We start from the raw sequence: 16218 nt of genomic DNA on the forward strand, positions 1-16218 counted from the left end.
ATACAGCACCCTAAATATTTCCCTTAAGTTCAACTTAATTCTTGCCACACTGTTAACAGTATGATCAAAAAGTTGGTCAATGTTTACAGAATTCCTTGAAACCATACTCAAAATGTTCCTGGTGGTTTCAAATAAGAAAGCACCTTTGGGAATAATCCAGGGAAAACTGAGCAGACTAGTCATAGCAGAATATCCTTAATGAGCATAAGAGAAGAATATTTTACCATGGAACTATGATTGCTACATGACCTGCTCTATGAACAAAGCCATGTTCCACCAGGCATCCCACGGACCCCACCTCCACTAAGGGAAAGAGTGGCCACATCTGTGGTATTACTTGGGTATTTCACACAATGGATCTGCAACTGAGAATGCAATTTTGACCCAAGTCAAGGAGCCTCTCTATTCTGTTTTTGCTATCTTGAGAAAGAATGTGCACAGGCAGACAATGACAAGCACCCAAGAATGAGTGGAAATGTGCATGTTCAGTTCTTCAAAATAGACCATGTGTAAGAAGCAACCATAACCTGAATGGATACCAAACACTTTTTTCAAGGGACCCGAGAATTTGCAAGATAAATCTAATATGCGGTAGCAAATCGTTCCCGTGAGTCTCCCAGGTTCCACTGAACAGAATAGAACCCACAAAGGAAGAAAATCAATCTTTCCTTCCTTCCTTCCCTCCCTCCTTCCCTTCCTTCTTTCCTTCCTACCTTCCTTCTATAGTCCTGGGAATTCAACCCAGGCCCTTGCACATACTAAGCTACATTCCCAGCCCCAAAACGAATCTTTCTTTTACAGGTGAGACTGATTCGAGGAGAGAGGCTGCTTATAGATGCTGGGAGACTTGAGCATGGGCCCCAAGCCTGGAACTGTGGTGTGGGCAGGTTTCCAGATATGGAAGGAGAGGAAAATATTTGTTTTGCTGGCAAACATTACACATGACACAAATACTGCATAAGAGGTCAGAATGCAAAGGGACTTTGCATCCAGTGACTTGACCTTGATTCCAAATGACCTTATAAATTTATTCTCCAACATCTTCAAAAGAGCAAAAAGAAATAAAATCAATAAATTATAGTCTACCATTTGAATAAAAAAAGGTAGAAAAAGAAATAAAATAAAATGACTTTAAGTTCTGTGTTTGAAGTCATGAAGTTGAGGACTTACCTATTTTTTTTAAATATGGAAAATTGTACTAGATGCAGAAGTATTCTAAGTGGTTGTATTATATTTTGGCACATACATTTATTACTTAGGATGCAGTTAATGGCCTTGGCCAAATCAATTCAGAGATGATGAATATTTCTGCATATAAGTACCAGACAAAGTAAAGCAATAGACAATAAAAATGGGGGGAATTTCACTGACAGTTTTTTTTTTTCTGCTGTAAAAATCTTAAAATCCAAATGCAGAAATAATAAAAGGTACTTACATTTATATTTCCCCATAATTTCTGGGTTATTTTACTTTTTCATCTCCTTCCCCCAAATAATTCTTTCTGCAACTTCATAATTTCCTTAAATATTTCTCAGTGAACTGGTGGTGAGCTCAGAATTTCCCATGACTTTAGCCTTGAATTTAAAGATGGTCTGTGAGACCTAAAGAATTCCCATCACTGATTCCAACAATGCTGAGATAAGTACTTGAGTCAGAACATACAGGTATTCCTACCTGTTTTCATCCATAATGGTTTCAGAAACTCTCAAATAACCCAACCATCCACATGGCTAAAGTGACAAAGCACAAGCACAGGTGAGAATAGAGCATCCCAAGCTCTCACATATTCTAGGTGGAAATGCATACTGATATCATCGCTCTGGAAAACTGTGGGGCCCTATCTACTAAAGTTGAATATTGAATATATAATCCAATAATCTCACTCTTATATTACTGTGGTCCACCAAAGGACATGTACATGAATGTTTATAGCAGAAGTAAATAATATAGCCCCAAACTAAAATCAATTCAAATATCTATCGACAGAATAGATTAACAAATTATAATTTATTCATAAAATGGAATACTATCCAAAAATTCAGTGAAAGAACTCAGAGTTTTAAAAGCACATGTGATATGATTCCAGTTACATAAAACTGGCACTGGGAGTATAGCGTACGGGTAGAGAGCACATTTGCATACATGAGATCCTAGGTTTACTCCCCAGCACCAAAACAAAAACAAAGCCAACCAAACAACAACAACAACAAAAACAGCAACCTCAAAATAAAACCATGTAGAACTAGTCTATAGCAATAGAAGTAAGAATAGTGCTTACCCTTGGGTATACAGAGACCAAAAAGAGCCTTGGGTGATGCTGGGAATGTCCCATTTTCTGATCTGGGTGTATGGGTTTTATGGTCTATTTACTTTGTAAGAATTCAAACGTAGCTATATATACTTAATTGTGTATGCTTGCTGAATTATGTTTTGTCAATGGGAAGATTTTTAAAATGCAGCTATCAATGAGGGTGGGTTTCCTCAGAAGTACACAGAGAAACCAATATGGCCATAACTGTCCCACTAGAGACTTATGCAAGTGGAACTCTCTAGATTGTAGCATCATTTTTTCTCTTCTAATCTTGTGTTCTAATTTTAGGTCATGAGAAGATTCTCCCGGTTATATGTGGTTTCCATATCATTGTTATGTGGCTGCTGGGAAATCAGACTTCCCAGAAGAAGCTAAGGATGGCGGCTAACTGCTACACTGTAACAGCATTGGGTAGAGCTGGCCAAGAAATCTTTGAATTCCATGTGTCTGCTTCTGGGGTGGGATGAGTTGATGTGGGTGGGAGTAGAGGCCTTATTAAGACCTTGGGCATCACCCAATGATCCACCTGGGCTAGAGGGTACCAGGGAGGGGGCAATAAAAATGATGGAGATAGCCAGGTGTGGTGGCGAATGCCTGTAATCCCAGGGCTCAGGAGGCTGACGCAGGAGGATCACAAGGCTGAAAGCTAGCCTCAGTAACTTAGGAGGCTGTAAGCAATCTAGTGAGACACTGTTCCTAAATAAATAAATAATCAAAGGGCTGAGGATATGGCTCAGGTTAAGTGTCCTTGTGTTTAATCCCTGAGGAGAAGGAGAAGGAGAAGGAGAAGGAGAAGAAGGTAAAAGAAAGTAGGAGGAGTCAACAGGCTTTAATGACATTGTCCTGGCAGGACTCTCAGGGATCCTGAAAACTCAGCCTGAACCCAGAAAATACTTCTTGGGGCTGTGAGGCTGATTTTGTTTGTTTGTTTGTTTTTCATTTATTTTTCTACTTTGCCTAGGACAAAGGAATCTCTAAAGACTTGTGTCAGCCAGGAGGTAATGGGTCCAGGGATGGTGAAAGTGGAGCCCTGACCTACCTCAGGCCTGGTGGACCTACCCCAGCAGAGACACCCTCCCCCAAAGGAGCACGGAGGTATGGAGAGTAAGAAGGTTTTATGGTCCCATGGTCTCTGTCTTTAGAGGTATGGGATAACGAGAAGAAGAAAACAGGAAAAATCATTTAGAAAGAGCATATCATGAGGAATAAGAAGCCCCTTCATCTTTCTCTGGTTTGCCAGCTTCTTTTTGGTAAAACATTAGCAGAGGGAGGAGGCAGATTTACTCAGCTATTACCCTATCAGAAAGAATGAAAACAGCTCATAAAGCAGAAATGATGGAAGAAGCACAGCTGGAGATCAGGGAGAAGGTACGTATCCTTTTTCTTTGCTGGGGAGGGAGCCTAAGGCCTAGCACACATTTTCAACTTTGTCCATTTTTATGCACTGGCATGAGGGGAGCAACTTCTTTCCACAGAGGCCTCTGATATTGTGATACTTTAGAATCTCCAAAAAAATTGTCATATTTCTTCCATCCAGTCAACAAATAGTTATTGTGCATATGCTTTATTCCAGGCACCATTCTAAGCACTGAAATCCCAGCAGTGAATGACAAACCAACTCCCCACCCCATCAAGGGGCTTAGTTCTCAATGGAGGGAGGCAGAAACTGCACTATTAAGCAAGTAAGTGCAAGGGTCCCTCAGTATCCAAGGGAGTTTGTTTCTAGGACACCCCGCCACACATACCAAATCTTCCAATGCTCAAGTCCCTTATGGAAATAAGATGGTATAATATTTACATATAACCTACACACATCCTCCTGTGTGCTTTAAACATATCTAGATTGCTTATAATATCTAATACAATGCCAATGCTACATGAATATTTGTTACACTACATTGTTCAGGGAATAATGACAAGAAATCATCTGTACATATTCAGTACAGATGCAATATTTTGAAAACTATTTTTGAGGGGTGGTTGGTTAAATCCGTATTTGCAAACTGGTGGATTCAGAAGGCTGACTATACCTGTCCTATCTATACAGATTCAATGAAAAAATTATATTAAATAAAGCCAGGTAAGGGTAGAAGGAAAGGAGTGCTCAAGGGTGGATGCTTGAATAACCAAATGCCATCATAGGCAAAGGAGTTGTGGTTTATCACCAAGAACACTAGGTGGTCACTTAATCTGGTGTTTAAACAACTAAGGAAGTAGAGACATTTCGTGGTGTCTGTGGCTGGAGGAGATGAGGGCCCACCACAGCTCATATTCATAGAGGAAGCTCACTGTGATTTCTCTGTGGATCCATCAGACGCACAGAGCCATGGTCCCGTGGGGGCTGTTGGATACTTTTTTCTATACAGGTTTTGATTAAGGCAACTCCCCTGCTGACAGATCTACTTTCCTTTTCTCTCCTCTCCTTGTTGGACTGACTGCTTTGTGCCAGATTGAATTGTGGTTTTCCTCGTGGCCACAGCTATATTTTGCCTTAATTTTTGAGATGGCTCAGAGTGTTCTTTATTCTACCTCCCCATCAGCTGGGTCTCCTGATATTTCCACTGAGCAAAATGGAGAGATTATAAACAAAGTCACCACTTCTAAAAAATCAGCAAAAGACTCCAGTACAGAATCCATAGCCCCAGTAGTCCATATTTTTTTAGCCACATCATGCAGTTCCTACAACAGTAAAATGAGGGTCACAGTGGATCTCTGCCTCCTAGAGTTTTGTTAGGTAGATGCAATATATGGTAACTGTAAGCTACTACAGACTATACCTGGCACGTATCAAACAGAATATGTGATGTTAAGTAAAGACAATCCATCTAGCTTTTTCTTTTTACCCCCATTAAACAACTCTTAAAAAGCCAAATAAAGTGTCTGTAAAAATTAACAAATTCAGTGTTAACCAATGAATCACCCAAGGACAAGTGACATTTGTCTGAAAAAAAAAGTTATTGTGGCATACTTATAATCATTCTTAAATTTGGAAAGGAACAAATGAAAAGAAAGGTTAGGGCTTGGGGGTATAAGTCAGTGGTGGGTGAGCATATGCCCTAGGCCCTGGGCTTAATCCCCAGCACAAAACAAACAAACAAACAAATAGATGTTACAGATTAAAGGACTGCCCAGCTTCCCACCCTAATACCTCCTAAAGTCAGAGAACAAGATCTTGATGGTCCCTAACATTTATTCTTCCCACGAGCTTTATCCTTCAGCATTTACACACATTCCTGCTGGTCTATGTCTGGGTTTCGTCCCCTGAGGAGTTTGGGGTCTATCTCATAGCACTGTATTTCCTGGATATAGAAGAAATCAGTGCTATGAAAACTCTCTTCACACTGTTGCTTAGACTGAAGTCCCAATTTAATTTTAGGTCAACAATGCAAAGGGTAAAGAGGAATCCCTGGCCAATGTTCCACAGCATCTGAACTACTCCGAATATGAGATGGAATCCTCTACCTGAAAATCATTGTACATTTGTCTAGTATATGGGGAAAATAAGTGAACTAAGCAAAACCCTTTACACCAAGGTCAAGAGATATCAGAATGCCTGTAGCGGCAGAAGTGTGAGGAACATCTGGTCTACCCCAGTCATTTTGTAGAAAAGCAGGGAAATAGAAGGCACACAGAACTTCCACAGCTAAGGGGACTGCAGTTCCTCCAAAGAGACACAGCATCAAAACACCACCTTCCAGCTTCCAAGTACCTCCCTGGGATGGTCCTCCCTACCCTCAGTCTACAGCAGAGAACAAGTCAAGCTGGTTTGAAACTTGCCTGGACAACCAGAAACACCTGGCTCACCTGCCTGTCCCATGATTTGCAAGCAAAACCTGCACCATAAATCTCAGCTTCATACTGCTCCAAGCAGCTTCAACCCCACTTTCTGGGTTCTGTCTTCCAAGGCACCACGTTTCCTTGTCTTTTTTGTGATGATATATTCTGTTGTCTTTATTAGCAAAGAATTACAACATCAAAGAACTGTAAGAGGCTACCTCCAACTTCCCACCCTGACTCTGGCCTCTGCACCCCCATTCATTCTCCACTTAGAAACCAGTCTCCTGTTACTTTTTCAGAGAATGTGGGATATGTGAACAGGTATTAAGCTTAACCAGCAGAGCACATTGCCTCCCCTTCCTTAACCATTTACAAGCTCATCCAGTTTCCAAAACACCAGATCATTTTTCAGGTTAATGACTACAGCAACTACCAGTTTTATTGATTTATTTTTTCTGACCTGAGAATGCAAAATGAGTCCATCCTCTTTAGTTGCTCCCCTTTAAACCTTCTGGAGACTGACACAGCTACACTGAATTCTATTTTGCCCACGGAGGATCAGCTGCGTTATTGTTTCCATCATTTTGAGTAGGTGGACATGGCACAATTTTAGGTTTCCGGGTTCTGGTGCCAGGAGGAATTGAGAAGGTATAAAGTTCAAGTGCCTTCAAAGTGATTAAAATAAGCAGATCAGGAGCTCTAGGCCACTCCCACCTCCCACAGAGAATTTCATCTGGAGCCTCCACAGTGGCACTCCCAGTTCCCAAACTTCAGAGGAGTGAGGAACTTCAGCCCTCATCGCTAATAGACTTCACAGAGTCCCTCTCTCACCACCATCACCTAATGGTGTCTCTGGTCACCTGGGAGTTTCAGCAGGTTCCAGGCCATTTTCCAAGCTGACATCTGTCTGCACCATCTCTTGTTTCAGTTCTCCGATCTCCGAGGCGATTGTGTCAATGAGCTATTGAGAGACAAAAATAGTATGACGTCAGGAAGTGCAGAGGCGTGGCACGTCCACAGGCCTGGGGAGCTCTGGCACTTCCACAGGAACAGAAATGACCACCTATTTTTTTTTTTTTAAATCTTGGTTCTGTGAATTTCCTCTAAATAGGAAAAAAAAAAGGGGGGGGGACAGCTTCCCCTTAAAAAGGGGAAGAACTTAGGTTTCAGTATTGGGAAAGAACTTAAAGTTTAGTGTTATAATAATGAAAAGAATATGACACCCAGTTTGGTTTCTCAACACAAATACAGAGAGGAATAACTAAATTCTACTAAAACCAGGCCTCCATGTTCATTTTTGTCAAAAGGAATTTTCTGCGTTAAAATTTTTATAATCAATATTTGGGTTATAGAAATAAATTTATTTAAAAGACATACACCAGGGCTGGGGATGTAGTGCAAAGGCACTTGTCTAGCATGTGCCAGACCCTGAGTTTGATCCCTAGAACTGAAAAAAGATAAGAAAAGACAGGTCACATGTTGCTTACAAATTGATTTTTGAAGACGTTAAAATTACAAAATTATTTTTCACGTCACTTACAAATTAATTTTCTAAGACTTTAAAATCATAAAATTATTTTTCTCTCTCTCCTTCTTTAAAGTACTGGGGATTGAACACAGGGCCTTGCAAAAATCCTGGGTAAGCACTCTACCACTGAGCTACATCCTCAGCCCTGCATTTTTGGTGACGGGGTGAGAGGAGTTTACTGGAGATTAAACCCAGGAGTGCTTTACCACTGAACTACATCCCCACTCATTTTCTTTCTTTCTTTCTTTTTTTTTTAATTTATTTTGAGACAGGGTCTTCCTAATTTCTGAGAATCTCGCTAAGTTATTGAGGCTGGCCTCAAACTTGTGATCTTCCTATCTCAGCCTCCCAAGTGCTGGAATTCCAGGTGTGCACTTTTGAATTTTTTTTTTTAAGTGAGAGAAAGGGTACTTGGGGTAGCCTGCACCTGTAGCCATCTACTTAGGAGGCTGAAGCAGGAGGATCACTTGGACCCAGGAGTTCAAGACCAGTTTGGCTAACGTAGTGAAACTCTGTCTCTTAAAATAAATATGCGAATGAAATAGATAAAAATTTAAGAAATAAAACTAAATGATAGAAAACAGGGAAAAGGGAAGGATTGGAAAAGGACTGATTGGGTCTGGGATTGTGTTAGTAGTGGTAGGTGAGCCATTGAGTACCTAAGGAGAAAGGTGGAAGGAACCTGACCATTTCTTGGAAAAGATTTCTGTTGTTCTATGTGCCCTACCCATGAAACTGTGAAAGGGCTGCATCTGACCCTGAAGGCTGATCCAGGGCCTGGTACATGCCAGGCAAAGTCTCTATCATTGAATATATCCCCAGCTCCTCAATATAGTATCTTTATTGGCACCTTCTAGACACTGTTAAGTGTCTAGAAATGTAGAAGAGCTGCTCAAGTTTGTTACTCTCTCACTATTTTTTGAAAGTGTTGTTATTTTTCATATGGGATTGTGTTAGCATCTAATAGGCCTTTTACTGCTTCTCTAGAAACAACAACAACAAAAATTAGCTGGGTGTGGTGGCACATGCCTCTATTCTCAGCTACTTGTTGGGCAGAGGCAGAAGGATCACAAGTTCAAGGTCAGCCTGGATAACTGAAATCCTACCTCAAACAAACAAACAAACAAAAAGTGAGGGGCTGTTAGGAATATGACTAAGTGGTAGAAATCCCCTGAGTTCAATCCCTAGTGGCTCCCCCAAATACAATAAATAAAATAAATAAAAATTTAAAAAAACATTTACAATTTTAATTTTACTTTCTAATATGGCAAATATCTATAGACATAATTTACATGAATATAAGTCCTTTGGGGTATTTTTTTTTTTTTTTGCAGTGCTGGGAATTCAATCCAGGGCCTCACACACGCTAGGCAAATGTTCTACCACTGAGCTACATCCTCCCCCATTTTTATTTTGAGACAGGGCCTCACTAGTTTGCCCAGACTGGTCTCAAACTTGAGATTCTCCTGCCTCAGCCTCCCAAGTAGCTAGGATTACAGGTGTGCACCACCATGTCTGGCAGTCCTCAATAATTTTTAAGCATGTCAAGGGATTCTGAGATTAAAAAAGTTTGAAACTACTATTCTAGCCAAAAATAAATGTTCTTTTGTCTTAAGTAGCAGCTTATATTTCACCCAGACTCAAGGAGAAATGCTTCATTTGAGCTTATAGGCTATAGGAAAAAAAAATGACTCCATTCATTTATTCATTAATTTAATAAGCCTATATGGGAACCCACTTCATGCCAGGCACTATAAATGAAAAGTAAGGCTGAGAAGATCTCAATTCTCATGGAGATGACATTCCAATGGAGTCGACAGACCATAGCAATGAGCACTGAGAAGTTCCAGAATGAAGATAGTTCAGGGTGATGCTGTAGGAAGCAGCTAAGGGGCCATGCTGCTTAGTGTGGGTTGATCAGGACAGGTCTTTGTGCAAGTGGTAGAATCCTGAATGACAAGGGAACCATGATAAGATCAAAGGCAGAGTCCACCAAACCAAGTTCCAGAGCCTGGGGAAGTATGTAGAAAAAGCAGCAGACAGGTACCAGATCTTCCCTAGCTTTCAGATCACAGTATTCATAAATTTTAGCATCCTATAATAAGAACTATTGTGAGGATTTAAATGGGGAAATCACTTTTTATTTTATTTTGTTTAAGGGTCTAAAAAGATTGTTTTTGGGGGGTTGGGGTTGTAGCTCAGTGTTAAAGCACTCTCCTAGCATGCACAATGCCCTGGGTTTGATGAATCTCAAGCATGGGGGTGGGAAGTAAAAGCTCATCTTGGATTCTGGCTAGAGATGGTTTGTAAGAGCAAGAGGAGAAAATAAGACCAGTTAGGAGCAAATGCAGTGACCCAGGCAAAAGACAATATTATCTTAAGAGAAAGGGGAGCAGTAGAAACAGAAAGAAGGGGAAAATCCAGAAACAACTTGCCATAGAAATTGCTTTGACTTGATGGATTGAATGTGAAGGTGGTAGAAAGGAAAGAATCAAGGATGACATCTAAATTTTTGATTTGAGAAATTAAATCTCAATACCCTTGACTGACCTGAGGAAGAATGAAGAATGATAGGCTTATGGGGAAATTCGAGTAGGACTTTGGGCAAGTTAAATTTTAATTCAGTTGCTTATTATCAGATAAATCTGTTCAGTAGTCTTGACATTCAGGATGGTAATATTTATACATTTAGAAGTTATTGGCCTATATGTCACTCTGTGACAGGGAGAGATTATCTAAGGATAGAATATCCATGGAGAAGGGATCCCTGCAAATAGCCCTGAGTACACCCAATTTGTAGAGGTCATAAAATAGAGAAGTCAGCCAAGTTCTTCATGCTTGATTCATCCCTTTTGTGTGTGTGTGACTGGAGTGAGGACTGTGGGTGGAGCTTCCAGAAGCACTAGGGCTTTGGGAGAGAAAAGAATCAGGAGATCCCATTTCATACACATCAAAGTAACAACAACAAAAAAAAGTCTGACGATTCCAGGATATGGGGAAAGAGGATCTTCCTTATGCAGTTGGAGAAATGTTATTCACAGGTCCACTTTGGAAAGCAATTTGGAAATATTTTTAGGGTTGAAGATATAGAAACCTAAGTATGAATTTAGAGAAATCCTTGCACATGGGCACAAGGAGAACTTTACAAGAATATTTGCTGCACTATTATTTGCAAAAGCACCGATTTTAAGCACTCAAATGCTTATCAAAGAAAAACAGATAAGATGCAGAATGTACATATTATATACAATTAATGAATCAGAGCTATATGTAGTAATATAAAGAGAGGTAAAAATTCAAAAAGCTTTTTTTAAAAGAAAAAAAGGCAAAACAAGTATTATATTGAGTATATAAAGTTTAACACTCGGGAAAACTGAGCTAGGTATTATTTACAGATAACACACATAGATGTAAAGGCTATCCCAGTATGTATAGGGATTTTAATCCTAATCCTAGTGGTTAACTCTAGGTAGACAAAATGGATGCAGATGTTCATAGGTGTTGTGCTCAGTCATTTGTGGGGTTTTATTAAAACAAAACAGCAACATAAGATTGGATAACTAAAAAGAACCAATAAAGAAAAGATTTGATTGAGCTGAGCAATAGGTGTTGCAGTATTACATGTGATTTTTCTATATGCTTAAAATGTACCATAATCAAAATTATTAGGAAAATAAGAAAAAGAGAGTATCCATTCTCTTTTTCTTATTTTCCTAATAATATGAGAACGGAAGTACATGGAGGTATTAAAAAGATGAGACCAAGAAAGGAGAGTCTGGGTGCCTCTATTAAAGCCCCACCACACTAAGGTTGGGTCCTCTCACTCTGTTACAGCTATGCTCTAAACAGGAGAGCATACTTGGCCCGTTAGGAAGCAGAGAACATTGCCCAGTCCAGGGCCATCCATGGCCTGTGGCAAACCTTGTAAAGAGGATTCTCAACTTGGCAGGAATACAAGTCACTAGGTCACCTCTCCACCCTTTAGTCAACCTATGGCTGCCATATTGATTTGAACCAAAAAAATCCCCAGTAACCTTCCCCAGAAGAGGTAGTCGATCCCTTCCAGCTAGACCCCTTTGGCTGCATCTCTAACCCTCCATTTTCCATTTGTACTTTCTTCTCTATACCTAGCCATACACAAGAAAAATCAATGTCGGGGGTGCTGGGGTTGTGGCTCAGTGGTAGAGCGCTCATCTGGCGTGAGGCACTGGGTTTGATCCTCAACACCACATATAAATAAAAATAAAGATATTGTGTCCACCTAAAAGTAAAAAAAAATATTAAAACAAACAAACAAACAAACAATGTGGTTTTTACTCAGCACTGGGATAGTAAATCACCACTAAGGCCATTTATCTATAGTGCAGTGACCCTGAGACACAAAGGTGGACAGAGGTTGTGCCTGGCTGGATCACTATGGGACCCTTCCCTGCCAGATGAAGGCTTTTTTTTTTTTTCAGTCACCTCTATCTTTTTCCTCTGACTTTATTCAATCCTGACTCACCTGCCTAATAGCACAGAGACATTTGCTAAGAGACCAGAGTTTAATGTCCCAAGGTCAGGCCTTTCAGAATTATGTTTATATACCCATAAGGCCCCTCCACCAGCAAGTTACCATCACAAAACATTGTTTCCTCTCTGAGGTTATTCCCAGGTCCCACTAATTGTATTTCAGGTGTTCCCAACATTGTTTTTTGATAAATTTGTACTTATTTGTATGTTCTTAATTTCTATTGACTTTTCCTCTCATCCTTTATACTTTGGTTCTTCCTAATTTCATTCTCTGAGGACAAACAGGGAGAACTTCTCACCCACCAACAGGGACCAGTTTTAACCTAAGGTTTTCCAAGTTAAAGCCATTGGTGGGGCTGGGGTTGTGGCTCAGTGGTAGAGCACTCGCCTAGCACATGCAAGGCCATGGGTTTGATTCTTAGCACCACATAAAAGTAAATAAATTAAAAATAAAGGCATTGTGTTCAACTGCAAATAAAAAAAAGCCATTGGTAACTCAATGTAAGTTATTTATCAAAGTTGGTGCAATTAACTGAAATTTTTTTAAATCCACTTACACAAAGACCCCAACACATCCTTGCACCTAGAATGCCTTCAAGGAGGGAGGGAGAGGGGCTGGCAAATCATCTACAAAGCTGGTGACTAATTCCTGCTTCCTACAACTCTGCTTGGCCACCCAGGAAGTATGTGAACCCCTGGGAAGGTGACCACAGAGACAAGCAGCTGTTCTTTGGTGCAGTCAGAGGGTGAAGCAGGAAACCAGGTTGCCAGGGCACAAAATTGGTGAAACAGTAGTTCTTAGGCCTCGAATCCACAAAACCATGTGATGACGAAGGCCAGAATCCTGGCTATTTGCTTTTCCCTGTGGAGACACACAGTAAGACTCATAAAACAAAGAGGTGGTGTGCTTAGGTCTGAGGCGTAGCTCAGTGGTACAGTACTTGCCTAACATGAGTGAGGGCCTGAACTTGATCCCCAGCACTGCAAAAAGTAAAATAAAATAAAGTAAAATAGATGAGATACTGGGGGAGAGAAAGGGCTGCTGGTATGGCTGGGGACCGCTGAGAAAGAAACCAGAGGGAAAGGCCAAGTGGTGAAGAGAAGAGAGAGGAAGGCAGGCCACGGTTGGGTGTCCCTTATTCTACTCAGAAATACAGTGTCCTTAGGCTCCCTAACTTGAGAGCATTCATGCCTAACAAACCATGAGATATTCAGTGGGTGAAGTGGAAGAATAATTTGGGAAGGAACAGGTTCTTTCCCAGCCCTTTGAGGTCACACCCAGGGCTGGGCCTGGACAAGGCCAGGCCTGCCACTCTCCAGTTTGGTGCAGGAGTCTGCATTAATTTGTACCATTTTATAATCATTCTGGGTAATCTCTCCCTATGGCAGGAGAAACAGCAAACTTGTACAATTTCAAGGTGGTCTGTACTTTGGTAGTGTGTAGTAATGGTGGTGAGCACAACAGCTTTGGGCTCAGAGAGACCCATTTTCAAATCCTGTCTCAGCCTCCCCTGTAGGCTGGGCCACCTTGGGTGAGGGAAGAACCCATCCACCCACCTGGGTGCCCTCATCCTTAAATCTCCAAAGTAAAGGCTGGTGCAGTGAGGTGGGGGTGGAGCTAGAGGGTTAAACAAGACAGTAAGATTTAAATGCTCCCCATTTGAATCAAATGTATGATATATGATATGTCAAGATCAATGTAATGTTTTGAGCAACTAATAAATTTCTGATGTTTAAAAAAAAGATTTAAATGCTTTGAAACAGGCATCTAAGTGCTGCCTGATTTCTTTCCTATTTAAATTCTTTCTTAATTTTGGCAATCATTAGTAAGCAGAAAGCTAACACGTAAAACAGACTTATACACTTCCCAGACTGAAAAAAAAGGCCATTTACTCTCCAGCTATAAAGGCCTAGAACTACAAAAGTCAGTTTCAGTGGGCCCCCAATCTCCCTTTGACTGTGTGCCCAAGTCTCTAATCTAGAGATTTGCCCACTAGGAGTCAATTTTCCTCTAATGGGGAGAAAAGGCAGGAGGAGGGAAAAGGGGGGGACTCCAAATCTTGTTTTCTTCCTTTTAGGGTTAGATAAAAGGAGAAAATGTCTCTTGAAGGTCAAGTAAAAATAAAACAAGAAAGTTCTTATAGAGCAAGTTCTGATACAGTGCTTTTCAGATTCCTGGTTTCACTCGGGAATGTTATCAGGGGTTTGAAAAGGGATGTGTAGCTGATATGATGAAGACTTGAAACTAGGGTGTGGGAAAAGTCAAGTGCTTGGCTCCCAGCTATGGAATGTATTCTATTCCCCAACTGCATCCACTTGGTCTTGGGGTATGGTGGGTTTTTGCAATTCCAGAATCTGCACTGTGGGATTAGACCTAGCTCCAGGACCTAGAAAATCACATGACCTACACAATTCTCTCTCCTATCTGCTTCATCATGGTCTGGAGGGTACAGCCCATGCTGTTTTTTTCTAAAGCTATCTGGAAAATAATGGACTTATTCCAAACTTTCAAATAATTTTTGCCAACAGGAACCATCATCCTGGGAACAAAAAATTAATGGAGGTTTCCTGCCCCTCCTCTTTTAGCAGAGTGCCTGGAGAACGATGCTGGGGCATCTCAGAGGAATATTGCCTTTTAAGTACTTTGTGAGGATTGGGGATGTAGCTCAGTGGCAAAGCACATGCTTTCATGTGTGAGGCCCTGGGTTCAACCCCTGACACTGCCAAAAAATGCAACAAAACCACAACATATAAATGCCAAGGGTGTTTGCATTTATATTCTTGAAATTTAATTATAATTACAAACATAATATAAGAATATATTCCCATTGAAAAAAATGAATTATCATAGTTACAACTAATTTCCACTGACCATCACTCATATTCCCTTTCACCTTCTCAGAGGCAAACCACTATTGGGTCTGTCATTCTTGAGTGATATCAATGAGTGGTATCACTCTGTGCTTTTTTTCCACCCAAAGGAACTGTATTGATGATGTATTCTTCTGTAGCTTGCTAATTTCAGTCAACAAAACGTGTGACATTTATCCACATTGATACATGAAGCCCTCGTTCATCTATTTTAGTGGAAATCATTTTCTACCATGAGGATATACCACAATCTGCATATCCATTCCATGTTGATGTTCTGCTTTCTCCAGCAGGGTTGCAATGAACAGTCTTGTCTGTGCTCCCTTGTTCACCACATGAAACCTCAAATAAAATGTCAAGGCTGATATAAATGGTGCTATACCGTGATCTGGGTGGTTGTGAGCTTCTATACTGCCTCTGCCATTTTTGAAAATGTCCATGTCACTTGTTTGATAAACTTTGGCCAATCTGATAAGTACAAGTGATTTTTGTTTTATATTGTTTTAATTTATTTCTGTCCTATTGGTGTTTTTGTTGTCTATTTGTATTTTTCCCCCCCTGAGGAACTACCTGCTCATCTATCTGTTGCTCATTTTGAGATTTCTTTGCTTTTCTTATTAAATTGGATAAGCTGTGAATATGAATCTATTGTCTCATATATTTCAAACACTTTCTCTAAAACTGTTTTTATGCCTGTTTTTATGTCCTAAGCTTTTAATGATAACAGAATTAAATTAATCAAAGTTTTCACTATGACTTTTGCTTATTAACCCACGTCCAAGAAGATATTTCTTATCTATAAACAGTCTCTTCTACTTACTACTAAGACATATACAATTTTGCTTATTTAAAGATGATAGATTCAGTTATTTGTAGGCCTTTCATTCATCTGGATTTTAATTTTGTGTGTGGTGTAAGCTGAGAACTATGAGGTAAATAAAATATGGCTGGAGCTAGGATTCCCAAACCCCTAAGCATCTAAGCCCTGCATTCTGTCATTTCAGGTATCTTCTACAGGCCAGAAATGTGTACAGGGGCCTACTTTTTTGGATTTGCACAAAGATTTGGGGTATCTCAGTAGGTAGAACTTTGCCCTTAATTTTTTATTCCAAGTAGAATGCAAATGAACTCAACAACATTCAGGCAATAGTCCATCTTAGCCCTATTGATTGAAAACATCAACTTAATCAAACTAGAACCTTCTGTTTACCAAAAAACA

At 40.2% G+C, this 16218-nt stretch overlaps 1 protein-coding gene across 6 annotated transcripts in view; it reads right to left on the reverse strand.

Annotated features, from left to right (window-relative positions):
- Positions 1-16218, reverse strand: part of Rin2 (Ras and Rab interactor 2) — a 227062-nt gene that overhangs the window by 57603 nt on the left and 153241 nt on the right. For 4 of the 6 annotated variants that reach the window (XM_071608695.1, XM_071608694.1, XM_027921930.3 and 1 more), the window contains one exon: positions 6949-7049. In XM_071608695.1, coding sequence (XP_071464796.1) covers positions 6949-7049 — 101 coding nt within the window. Of the gene's footprint in view, positions 1-6548; positions 7050-16218 lie in introns of those variants that run through there. The other 2 variants (XM_027921941.2, XM_027921960.2) reach the window with 2 other exon arrangements.

This window comes from Marmota flaviventris, chromosome 2 (genome assembly GCF_047511675.1).
Source record: "Marmota flaviventris isolate mMarFla1 chromosome 2, mMarFla1.hap1, whole genome shotgun sequence".
NCBI classification, from domain to species: Eukaryota; Metazoa; Chordata; class Mammalia; order Rodentia; family Sciuridae; genus Marmota; species Marmota flaviventris.